The sequence below is a fragment of the Vigna umbellata genome, chromosome 8 (assembly GCF_029865625.1).
Source record: "Vigna umbellata cultivar VRB3 chromosome 8, Vumbellata_1.0, whole genome shotgun sequence".
Taxonomy (NCBI): Eukaryota; Viridiplantae; Streptophyta; class Magnoliopsida; order Fabales; family Fabaceae; genus Vigna; species Vigna umbellata.
In genome coordinates, this window is record NC_142172.1 from 44,169,919 (window position 1) to 44,183,262 (window position 13,344).

Here is a 13,344-nt window from a genome sequence, read left to right on the forward strand (position 1 = left end):
TATAAATATTATAAGTATGTCCATGCTCTTGTTTATAAAAAGTTAATTTGTAATATTTCTAGATTCTAAAATATTTATTAAAAAATTAAGACTTCTCGTATTGTTTAGTGATATCGATAATTAGGGTTACGACATTTCATTCTTGTTTATTTCTTACCAGATAGTAGGGTTACCCTGTTTCACATTAACATATTTTATGAGAAAAAAAAAACCTTAACTATATACCTCCTTACCATGTACTATTTTGCTTTATATAAACGTGGGAAGATTGTGGTGATAGATTTTGCTTATATAAAATGTAATAATAACTATTAAAATGATAGATAAATAAAATTAAAATACTTCAAAATTTAAATTAAATTTACATGTAGCAATTAATTTATTAAAAAAAAATACTAAACAACAAATAAAAGCCATTAAAGATTAAAATGGACAAAACTACAAATAAAAATATCTAATCAGCATTTCATTGTTGATATTGTCCGAATAATTTTACCTTTACTGTATAGTTGAGGTTTTCAGTATCGGTGATAATTATAATATGATAATCATAGAAGTGATAATAGCGTAGCATATGAGCATCAGAAGTTGGGTTAGATTCAGATCCCATTTGATTTAAGTATAATTCAATTTTAATATTTTAAAATTTATATATAACACCGTTTAGTTTATCAAAAGGATGAGTTTTTTGAACTGCAAGTTAATTACGTGGAATTATTCAAATTGCGAGTTCATGTTAAGTCACTTTTTTGTTGAGAATTTTTTTTAAATAAATAAAATACGTGTAGGTTTAACCCTACAACATAATATATGTGATTTTAATGGACTATGATTTGTAAAGTTTATTGTTAAATATTTTAACAGAAATATCACAGCAAAAAGAAAAATATATCTACAAATTTGTAAACATTAAAATATAAATTCATATTGGATTAGATATCCATATAATTCTAAACCACATCTCCATTGTAATTATATATTTTACTTGATTTTATTTATCTAATATTAGTGTAACATGTGTATGCATTTTTTAAATATTTATATTATACTATAAGAAAAAATCAATGAGAATAATAAGAAATATCCGTTGTTACCAGTGAAACCACACATATAATGTAAAAAAAAATACGTAACAGTTTTATACAAAACATTTTAAAATAGCAGTTACTTTTAAAAGAATTAATTAACAATTATATTTTCATAAACATCAATTAATAATTATATGCTCACATGACCTGATCCTTTGATTAAATTTATCTTTGAATTCATTTATAGCAAATACTTTACTAAGACCTAGCATCGCACATGCATATACATATTTAATAAAAAAAAATAATTATTACAATAAAATTTGTGATACTTGTTATAATTTTTTATTTGCTAAAAAAAATTAATATTTATCAACTCTATTTAAAAAATTATGATTATGTGAAATTGAATATATTTTTTACATAATTTAATCCTAATCTTATATTACTAATAATATTAATAGTTACATAATTAATTATTTTACACAATGAATTAATTAGTTTATAACGTTCAGAGAGACAAATGAGTTCACACATAAATATAGCTCCGTCCAAAATTAAAATCATCATTAATATGGTTTTAATTGTAACGCGCCTGTTTTTCCTTAAAAAAAAAAAAAAAAACTAAAACCCTTACTCACCTCTCTCATTCCTCTCAATCATTTCTCTTTCATCTCTCTCACTCCAACATTTTCTCTCTCATATCTACTGTAACCCCAATTGAAAAAAATCAGAAACATTTGCCTTTAAACCATTTGCCTTTGTAAAGAATTGAGTCATTGACGTTTTCACCTTCAGACAAAAGTTCATTCAAGATCTTTTCAATTTCACCATCTTCACTAATCTCTCTAATTTCATCATCTGCATATGTTGAATCATCATCTCTAAAAAAACCCTCCAGGCCAATTACCAATTCTTTCGAATGTCATTATGCTTGTGAAAATTAGATAAAATTATATACGACAAAAATTATAAAATGAAAACTCATTATAAAGTCATTTTTTGTAAGAAATTGTTTAACAACGAGTGTTTCTGATTTTTTCCAGGTCAATTACCAATTTCTTTGATGTCATTATGCTTGTGAAAATTAGATAAGACAAAAATTATAAAATAAAAACTCATTATAAAATCATTTTTTGTAAGAAATCGTTTAACAACAAGTATTTCTAATTTTTTCCAGGTCAATTACCAATTCGTTTATGCCTGTGAAAATTGGATAAAATTATATAAGACAAAAATTATAAGATCAAAACTCATTATAAAATCATTTTTTTTAAGATTGTTTAACGACAAGTGTTTATGATTTTTTTCAATTGGGCTACAGTAGGGATGACAGAGAAAAGATTGAAGTGAGAAAGATGAAAGAGAAAGGGTTGAGAGGAATCAGAGAGGTGAGTAAGGGTTTGGGGGGTTTCTATGAAAATTATTAAAATATATATATATAAGTTTGCGTGTATGTTTTTTTAGTTGGTATATTTTAGCAACGTGTATTGGGTTTTAATAGACAAAAATATTCTCATATATTATGATATATTATGGATTCTAAGTTTTAAAGTGAAGGGTATTTGAATAATTTTTATTCTCAAAACTTCAAAAAAATAATAATAAAATAAGAAATTCTTTCATTCTTACAGTAGCCCAGACTGAAAAAAAAAATCAAAAACACTCGCCTAACCTTAATCCACATTTCTTACTTATCCAATTTATTTTTCTCTCATCTCCATACTCTCTCACATCCATACACAACAACCCACAATTTGTTACTCTTGTTCTATTTGTTCATTTATTTTCCACTTTAATAACAAAATAATTGATGATGTTGATTTTTATTGGATGGTTGTGTTATATCTTTTTCCTTCGCATTGTTATTAAATTTCGTTTTTAAATTTTAGAATTAGTAGTTTATCTTTAAAGAGATTTGATATTTTGACTCTTAAGTTGTGCAAAAATATTTTTCCAAAAAAGAAAAACCTTTATGTGAAAAGAGGATTTCGGAAGGGGTAAGTCATTATCCAAAAAATAGAATATACTTTTCATCTTTCTCCATATAACCAACATCAAACCAAAGAAAAAAATGAAGCTCATGCACATCGTACTAAATGATTTAACCGGAACAAATTATTAAAGAGAGTTATGAACAGAGAAAATTGTTGTTGTGAGCACTAGTGTAGTAAGAGGAAATGACACCGGTTATTATTGCTTATAAGCACTGGTTCTACGACCGAGACATATACGGACGAGGTAAAAAGGGGTAGGTTTTATGCCTCGGTTATGAACCGAGCCGTAAAGGGATATGATTACGTCTCGAGTCATTGTAACCGATGCAATAAGGTTTTGGTTTTTTTGATTAATCCCCTGCTACACTCTCCACCGTTTCGAAGAGTCCATTAAAGAGTCCCCATTATTGAAAAATTGAACAACAAAAATGTCTCTAGATTAAGAACAAAACCAAGAACAAGATTGACAGTGGAGGGTTTTATTTGAAAATGATGTTTCCAATGTCTTTGGATCCAAAAAGAAGACCAAGAACAAGATCCAAAAACCCAGGACAACGCGACATGGCGGCAACAGAGACAACGCGGCATGGCAGTGCAGCAAGAACCCAAGAAGACCACGCGACGATGGCGGCAATGCGGCGGCAACACTGTCTTCACCACGCGAAGGCAAAGCAGCATCGAGGAGGCAGCGGCGGTGACGTACTAGACGCAGCGGGGAGGCAGCAACGGTGATGTTGTGGACGTAGTGGGGAGGCAGCGACGGTGACGTTGTGGATGCAGCGAGAAGGCAGCGACGGTGACGTTGTGGACGCAGCGGAGAGGCAACGGCGGTGACGTTGTGGACGCAGCGGGGAGACAACGGCGGTGACGTTGTGGAGCAAATCTGGAGCGAATCTGGAGCGGCTTGACATCTGGAGCGGTGGATCAAGAGCAGCGGATCTGGAGCGGTGGATGAAGATGAAGATACAAAGGGGAAGAATGGTGGAGGTAGCAATGCGGAGGTAGTGGCGGACGCTACAGCAGCGAGAGAGGGGAAGAATGAGAGAGCACAAAGGGGAAGAATGGGAGAGCACAGAGGGGAAGAATAGGAGAGCACAGAGGGGAAGAAGGGAGAGCACGAGAAAGAAGAAGTTGTTGGGTTGTGCAAATGAAAAAATGAAACGAGTGTATAGGCAGCGGTCGTTTGGGAACCCGAGGCAATAGGGTCTTTTTAAAAAGCTGTCAGACAAAAAGCAAAACTATAGGTCTCGGGTCTTCTTCTAACCGAGCCAATATCATCATTCTACCTCGAGTCAAGATGTAACCGAGATATATAGCCTTTTATTCTTCGGGTTTTGCGTAACTGGAGCGTATACGGCGCGTTAGATACCACATTTTTTACTAGTGGAGAGATGAAAAAGAAATGATTGAAAGGAATGAGGAAGATAAATATGGGTTTGGGTTTTTTTTTTTTTTTTAGAATGAAAAATTATTCAAATATATATATATATATATATATAACATTCGCATGAGAAGTTTGACATTTTTCTAAGCTATATTATTATCTATTTGTAAGAGATATGTTCATATTATGTAATATATATCGTTATTTTTCTTTATTTATTTTATTTAATATTTCAATGAGATACAAATATTCGCCAATATAATTATTTATACAATGTATTTTTGTACTTACATTTGCTTATATAGTAATGTGTTATTACATTAAGTAAATGTTTAATCTGTTTATGATCTATAAAAGAACATTAATATCTAATTTCTATAAAAGTCGAACAATGTTTTCATTTTATTATATATATCTAAAATATTTGAACAAACAAATTCAGATCAACCATATAGAAAAAGAAACATGGTTAAAGATGAAACTTTGGTAAAGATATAATTCAAAGGCATTTAAAAAGGTCATGATAAAACACGGCATCAAATATGCATATTGGATGGAAATGTATAACTGTAATTTATTTTTATAAACAATTTGAAATTCTAAAAGGTAAATCATATTATATAGATAATAAGTTAAAAACTATTTTTTTATAAAATTTTGATTGTCAAAAAGATAAGAATTAAAGAACGTATGATATTTTTTATTTTTCATATTAATTGTTTTTATACCTTTTACTCATATTGGCTTAAATTGAGATTGCCAAGTCATTTTGTATTTGTCTGTATTTTTGTTCTTTTAGTTTTGTTCGATATATTAGAAAATCATAAACTGACTTAGTTTAAATTATTGTCAATTTTACCTTTTTGTTGTCACACGAGAGTTATTCATCTATTAATATAAATAGTGATATTTATCATATAACATTAATTACAAAATTGTATCATGTAAGCAATGTTATTCAATTAATTCCAAACACAGTATTTTTTAGATTATTTATATTTAATGTCAATGAAGTTGTTTTTATGGAGGACAACTAAATTATTTCATAACCTATATTGAAATTAGTTTTTAGTTAACATTAACCAACACAAATATTTTTTTTGAACATAAATTAGGATTTTTAATTAATATCTATAATATAATTGACATCACGTTTATATTATTATAGATAATAATTATTTTCTCCATCATTATTAAAGTTTTATTTTTTAATTGTATAATAATAACACAATTCACTTCATAATGAAACTTTACTTAATTATCATGCATATTTATGAGAGAAAAAAAGGTTTCACTTTTTTTTATGTTCACTAATTTTATATGAATAATATTTATATTTTTGTATTTTAATTTATTTTTTCTACTCCTTTGCCATGATTTCTCACTAACCAAACATATCCCAAAAGTATTTCTTTGTACGATTCTATAGTGTTCTTGATGTCAATTTTTTTTCCGTTCCAAGTATGTTTTTTGTTTATAATTAAGCTCATAAAAAAGCATACATGATAACCTTGATTATTGTTGAAATCCGAAATAAAAAGCGTGTAAACATTTATTATACAGTAAATATAGTTTAATACATACAGGTTTATACCAACACGTGAGATAAGTGGGGTTGGTGAAGAGGTGTAGGTATCCAAAGTAACCAATAAGAAGAGTGCATGTGGCAGCCCAAATCCTAGTCAGCATCAATCCTTAAGGATGTGTCTGCTACAAGTACATATTTTGCAGTTTATAAACAAATATTCACCTTTTTCATCCCAACCTTTATTTAATTCTTCCGTTTTATAATTTTAATGTAAATTTTGGACGGCCGACTGCACTCCTTACATTTTATCTTTAATATTTAGAAAAAATATATTATTATTGAATAATTTAAATGGAAATAACTCATAACAAAGATCGAGAAAATTTTCAAAATTTAAAAAATAGTGTATGGAGGCATTTACAACTGACCCACCAATAAAATCTTCACAATCAGCCACCAGACTGAAACACGCACCTTAAATGTGTCCGTTCCTCACTGAAATCACCAATTTGTAATTCTTTATTCGAAAAACATTTACACTAAAATCAACGATGGAATTTTTTTAGTGGGTAATCCATGTATAAAATTTAAATTAAATGTGTAAGTAAGAGTGATAAATTGTTCAATCAAAATTAAAGTTTTACTTTAGATAAAAAAATATAAAATATTTTTATGTATTGTTAATGTACATAGATTGACCCGGATATTGATATGTTTATATTGCAATATTTTATAAGTTTATAGTTATAAATGAAAGGCGAATTTATTAATTTTTATTATATTTTCTATTGTTTTATTGACATTTATCTTATATTCAGAGGCTAAAGATATATATAAAAGAATGTTTGTAAGATTTATGAGATCACTTATATTATCTCTTTATTAATGTTTTTTTTAGTAATGTAAGTATTATGTAGTCTTTATAACTGTTTTTTTTACCTTATTTTCAAGAAGTTCGTAATTAGACGCAAAGGTTTCTTATCCTTCAAGCGTTCGTATAGAAATGTTTCACATTTTTAGTAAGAATATCATTTTTATATTTTAGATAATTTAGTTGGTCTATTCGTCGTAAGTGAATTAAGATAAAAAAAATAGACAAAAGAATTAAAAGATCATTATTTAAGTGACAATTCATTATTGTATATGTAATGATTTTTAATAATTTAACTTTGAGATTAAATTAGAAATTAAATAAAAATAAATAATTGAATAATATATGAAAAAATGTCAAATATATTATTTTAAGATCTTATTTATTAAAAATAATTTTACAATCTTTTACTTATGACTTATTTGTAAAAACCTAAAATATGATAGTTTAAAAGTGATAATAATTTAAAAATAGTAAAACTAAATTATTTTAATATTAAATGAACTTTACTATAAATAGTTTTTTTTACAAAGAGTTTCATAATTAAAACTAATTATTTTTGTAAAAACTATTTCTACAAAGTTGTTTAACTTTTCTTTAAGAGCTAATTTTTTCTATACTTGTCTGATTGAATAGTTAATATTATAAAATTTATCATTGTGACGAATTTTTCAATTTAGATCGATTAGTTTTTCTCGTATAAATTAAATTTTAACATGTTTTTTCTAATTTTTTTTATGATCTATTATATGTGAGTTTTTTTTTTCACTTATTTATATAATATATATATATATATATATATATATATATATATATATATATATATATATGAGTCTATGTTAACAGTAATCATAATAATATGTCATGACCATACTTATGATATTTTTATGATGTCAAACCATATAAAAAATAATTTCATTATATTAAAATTCAGTTTAGAATATAATAATAAATGTTTTACAAATATGGTCTCTATATTTCTCTATTTTCTACATGTTTTATATGTTCTTGGTTTTATTTGACATATTAATCACAAAACATTTATCAATTATCTAGTTAACAGAAAATTCAATAAAATAAAGTTAGAGCGTGGAGAAAAAAGTGAATGGAGAGTTAAGAAAGTGTACTATAACACTATGTAATCTAACTCTAAATTATTCGTAAATCTCTCTTTACAATGTGTTTAGTAAGCTGAACTTAAATGAGATATTAAATAATAAATATTAAAATATTGATATTATTATCACGCATTTATGCTCATAATTTTTTATTCAAATACATATTAACAGTGTGTTTTCCAAATTTTATTTTAGTTCACGTATAAGTACTTGTGATAAATAGTTAATACAAGTATTTTTAATTTGATATTTGTAAAATGGTTTTATTTATACATAAAGTATTTATTTATTTATTTTTAATTTGGCTCCTTATTTCTAACTGATTACGCATATAAGTAGTAAATTGAAAATGTATAATGTCTATAAGGATTAGATTCAAAATACATAAAAGACTAACAATGTGAAGGATTATACGCGTAACTATTTGCCTTTGTAAAAACTGATTTACAAGTGCTTATAGTAGTAATGATATTTTTTTAGAACTGTAATTAGTAAAAATATTATTATGTTATACAAATTACTTTTGTAAACCAAATGAAATTCAACCCTAAACCAGATGTCAATCCCTATCTCCAACAATCTCTCGTTTACAACTTTAAATTTATTTTCAAAATATTCAATTATACAAAGAGAGTGGAGTAAAATTAATAGAAGAAATGTTTAATTATTAAGATTCTACATAAAAATTTAAAATTAGCTTAGTGGACTAAAATAATGACATTACATAAAAAGAAGTGTACGATTTATGATATTAATATCATATGTTTATTTCGACATAACTTAAAATCAAGTACTTTTTATTTTTTCTTAATTTTTAACATTTTTTTTATTAACAGTGGAAATGAATGAAAAATATTTTGGTATTAGAAATTTTGGAGAGCATGAAAAGTTTCTTGACAACAACAGTTTAATTTTTGAGTATTTTTTTATTCTATTGTTTGTGATGGGGAGTATTGGTGTTTTGAGTGGAATACTTGTTACTGTAGGGAGATTTTCTGCATTTTTATTCATCTATTTTTTCTAGTTGGGGATGAACTTCATCCTTATCAAGGGATTTTCACTTCAAAATCGTTGTATTTCTTGAGTTTTTGTTATCTATTTTTGTGACATATTTGTTAGTCGTTCTTTTATTTGTAGATTCTGACATGACTAGAAAAATTAGTTTGGGAGCATTATTATTTGATTCTTTTTACAGTGTCTGTTAATATAGATATAGTTAGCAATAGACATGCGTAAAGATTTAATGGTGTTTGATCTACCTGTATCCATGTATGTACTGTGCCATCAATGTTAATGCTGTAAAGCGCTTAATTTGAAACGTCGTTAATAAAATTTCCGCAAAGCCCGAAAAAACAGAGAGGCCATACATAGAACCTAGGTAGCTACATTCTCACATACATACATATATATACAGCCATACACACACCAAGAAAATCAATTGAAAATTATCTGTTAATTTCAATAGTTAATTATCATGGCTGGGGGAGGGTTTGCATCAGGTTCAGGGGATGATGTCCAATTTGAGGCAAAGATCACTTATGCTGTCATAATATCCTGTATTATGGCTGCCACCGGTGGTCTGATGTTTGGTTATGACATTGGAATTTCAGGTACGTATGATGCATAGTGGTTGGTTAGTAATGCAGCTATTTACTAACGAGTTATTGTTTTAGGTTTGATTTCAAGCAATTTCATTACTAATGCTTTGTGAAATGCATATGAATGCAGGTGGTGTCACATCCATGCCCAGTTTTCTAGAACATTTTTTTCCAGAGGTATACAAAAGGATACAGGAGCATGGAGTGGACAGTAACTACTGCAAATATGACAATCAAAGTCTTCAACTGTTCACATCCTCTCTCTACCTCGCTGCACTGGTAGCTACCTTGTTTGCCTCCAGTGTCACCAGAAAGCTAGGCCGCAAATGCACTATGTTGATTGCAGGGCTTTTCTTTATTGTTGGAACTGTCTTCAACTCTGTAGCAAATACCTTGCTGCTGTTGATATTTGGGAGGCTATTGCTTGGTTGTGGTGTTGGTTTCGCCAATCAGGTCCTTAATTATATATGTATTCCTTTCCGTGCAATGTAAGTGTTTTGGAGTATAGTAATGTTCCTGATTCTTGACTGATTTTGGGTTTCACAACAGGCAGTGCCGGTGTTTCTTTCTGAGATTGCTCCCACAAGAATCCGTGGAGCGCTCAACATCCTGTTCCAGCTTGATATCACCATTGGGATTCTCATAGCAAACATTGTCAACTACTTTACTGCACAGTAACTTCAATGATCCTTATTACTGATCTGAAGAATTGCAACTTTATTTATTCATTTATTTGACTGACTAATGTATTTAACTGGGAAATGCAGGATTAAAGGCGGGTATGGGTGGAGGATATCGTTGGCTTTGGCAGGGGTTCCAGCACTGATGCTAACGTTTGGGTCCCTGCTGGTGCATGACACTCCCAACAGTCTTATTGAGAGGGGTTTGGAGGATGAAGGGAAGGCTGTGCTGAAGAAGATTCGTGGTGTGGAAAATGTTGAGCCAGAGTTTCAGGAGATCCTTAAAGCCAGTAAAGTGGCTAAAACGGTGAAGAATCCTTTGAAGAGCCTCCTCAAGCGTCACAACCGTCCTCCGTTGATCATTGCCGTTATGTTGCAGGTCACACAGCTAACTTATTTGTTTATATGCGTCAAAGAATTAATACACAAGAATCATAGACCAAACTTTCATTAATGTCATGTGGTTTGTTAATTAATATTTTGATTTTTGCATTTAACATTTTGTCGTGTGCAGGTGTTCCAACAATTCACGGGCATCAATGCGATCATGTTCTATGCTCCAGTGTTGTTCAGCACCTTGGGGTTTAAAAGTGGGGCTTCCCTATACTCAGCTGTGATCACAGGAGCCGTGAATGTGTTGTCGACCTTAGTGTCTGTGTACTTGGTGGACAAAGTTGGTCGGAGGATATTGTTGTTGGAAGCATGTGTGCAAATGTTTGTTTCTCAGGTGGTGATTGGGATAGTTCTAGGGTTGAAGGTCCAAGATTTCTCAGATAGCTTGAACGAAGGGCTTGGGGTGTTGGTGGTAGTGATGGTGTGCATATTTGTGTCATCTTTTGCATGGTCTTGGGGTCCACTTGGATGGCTGATTCCTAGTGAAACGTTCCCCCTAGAGGCTAGATCGGCAGGGCAAAGTGTGACAGTGTTTGTGAATATGCTCTTCACATTCATCATTGCACAGGCTTTCTTGTCCATGATGTGCCACTTCAAGTTCGGCATCTTCTTCTTCTTCTCCGCTTGGGTGCTTCTCATGTCATTATTCACACTCTTTCTAGTTCCCGAGACCAAGAATATACCCATTGAAGAGATGACAGACAAAGTTTGGAGAAACCATTGGTTCTGGAAGAGTTTTATGGAAGATTGATTCCAGGGCCATTATTTATATATATATATATATATATATACACACACACAAGCACACCAATACTTCATAACCTAAGTCAAGACTGAGAGAATCAAAATTAAATGAAAAATAGAGGAGTTATCACAATTGTATAGTGAAGAAAAACTATGGAAGAAAAAAAAACTTAATTACTTACAAAATTGACTTTGTACTAAAGTTGAGTTTGAGTTATTTATATGGAAAAGAGTGTTAACGTTCGAAAAATGGCTATTATTTTTATATTTTATGTTTTATTATGAACTACTGGATATCAAATAAACGCGAACGAATATATCTAACATGCTGAGTAAAAAACATGCAAATTAATATTATATATTTTCAAGCATTTCTAAAAACAAATTCATTATTATTAACTCAAGGTTAAATTTCTAAATCTAAAGACTTACCCTAATCACAGGTTAAATTTATCAAACTGATGATTCGAAATAAGTTTGTTTACATGAATCACTTGTTACTCTAAAAACGTTCACTCATTTTACTTTTAAATGTCTAAGAAAGAAAATACCACTTTTGGGATTAATATAAGTCTTTCGATTTAAAGGGATTCTAACAAAAAAAGATGAATAGTAAAATTAAGTAATAACTATGAGATGAAATATAACTCACATAAATCCTGACATCCAATAATATTATATTCCTTAGGAGTAGAGCCCAATTGTACAATAAAATAATTTAGATTCCTCGAGGATTCACGGGAGACTCTGTGATTGACAAAATGAAGGGAGCAAAAGGTGGCATTGACCCACTGGATAAAATTTATAGCCTCATTTTCACCGGAGAAGCATTACTACTCTTATTTCTTTTTCTTTTTTTCCATTTCAATTATCTTATTTACTTTAATTAAGATCAATCATAACAAAATTTTGCATAAATAATTATGTTAACATCTCCATCACTGTCGTTTAAATTTATAATGATTTTTTATATTAATTTATATTCATATTGACATAATGATCAATGTATTTTTATTATCTAAACAAACAATATTTTATTATATGAAGATTTTATTAAAAAAAATTGGAAACTGTATTAAACTTATGATAAAATTATATCAATCAAAAAAATATTTATTATGAAAAAGTTTATAATTTCTTTTACAAAAATTATTTTATATCTTTGAATTCCATAAACCAGAAAAAAAATCATCATATTAAAAAATTGGTTTAATAGCCAATTTAGTCCCCACTTTGGTTGAAAAATCTCAATTTAGTCCCTCGTTATAAAAGTGTTTTACATTAGTCCTAACTTTTAAAATAGTGGGTCAGATTGGTCCCTTTCGTTAAATATAAGTTAACGAAATTAATGGATGATGATGTGACACAGCTTAAAGCTGATGTGTTAGATTGGTCCCTCGTTAGCTTTAAGTTGTGTCACATCATCATCCATTAATTTTGTTAACTTAACCTAAAAAATTTATGAATGATACATAAGTAATTAGGATAAAATTAGAAAAAAAATGATAATTATCAATGAAATATTGCAATAATGAAATGTTTACACATAATTATTTAAAATTATTTTATCTATCTAAATATATATGCATGTAAAATTATTTCTTTAATAAAATATATTTGTTTTGTTCTTCTATTTGCTTGAGCTGAATTTTGTTCTATTTTAATTAGGTAGGTAAATTATATACAATTAAGTGTAATAATCAGTTTATAGTGTCACAGATAAATAAGAATAAAAATTATATATATATATATATATATATATATATATATATATATATTATATTTGTCATATTTTGATCAATTAATTTTGGGGTCAAAATAAAATATTTAAAACTACGTATAATTTTAATGTCTAATCTTCGTACGAGTCCATTATAATAGTAAGATAACATAATTGAATTTATCTTAGTGCATGATTTTTACTCTGAATAAATATTAGGAAACATTCACTCCTCTTTTCTTACAAACAAAACTTCTGAAATGGTATATATGACTATAGAGTT

General features: G+C 28.7%; 1 protein-coding gene across 1 annotated transcript; it reads left to right on the top strand.

Annotated features, from left to right (window-relative positions):
* Positions 1–9,400: 9,400 nt before the first annotated feature.
* On the top strand, positions 9,401–11,348 carry LOC124847344 (sugar transport protein 13-like). Its single transcript, XM_047324816.2, has 5 exons — positions 9,401–9,536; positions 9,655–9,977; positions 10,074–10,198; positions 10,292–10,583; positions 10,719–11,348. The coding sequence occupies exons 1-5, from the start codon at positions 9,401–9,403 to the stop codon at positions 11,346–11,348; spliced, it is 1,506 nt and encodes a 501-aa protein (XP_047180772.1).
* Positions 11,349–13,344: the final 1,996 nt, after the last annotated feature.

Coding starts and splice junctions, on each gene's coding strand:
- LOC124847344 (XM_047324816.2), top strand. CDS start 9,401: ATGGCTGGGGGAGGGTTTGCATCAGGTTCAGGGGATGATGTCCAATTT. Junction 9,537..9,654: donor TTATGACATTGGAATTTCAG/GTACGTATGATG, acceptor ATATGAATGCAG/GTGGTGTCACATCCATGCCC. Junction 9,978..10,073: donor GTGTTGGTTTCGCCAATCAG/GTCCTTAATTAT, acceptor GTTTCACAACAG/GCAGTGCCGGTGTTTCTTTC.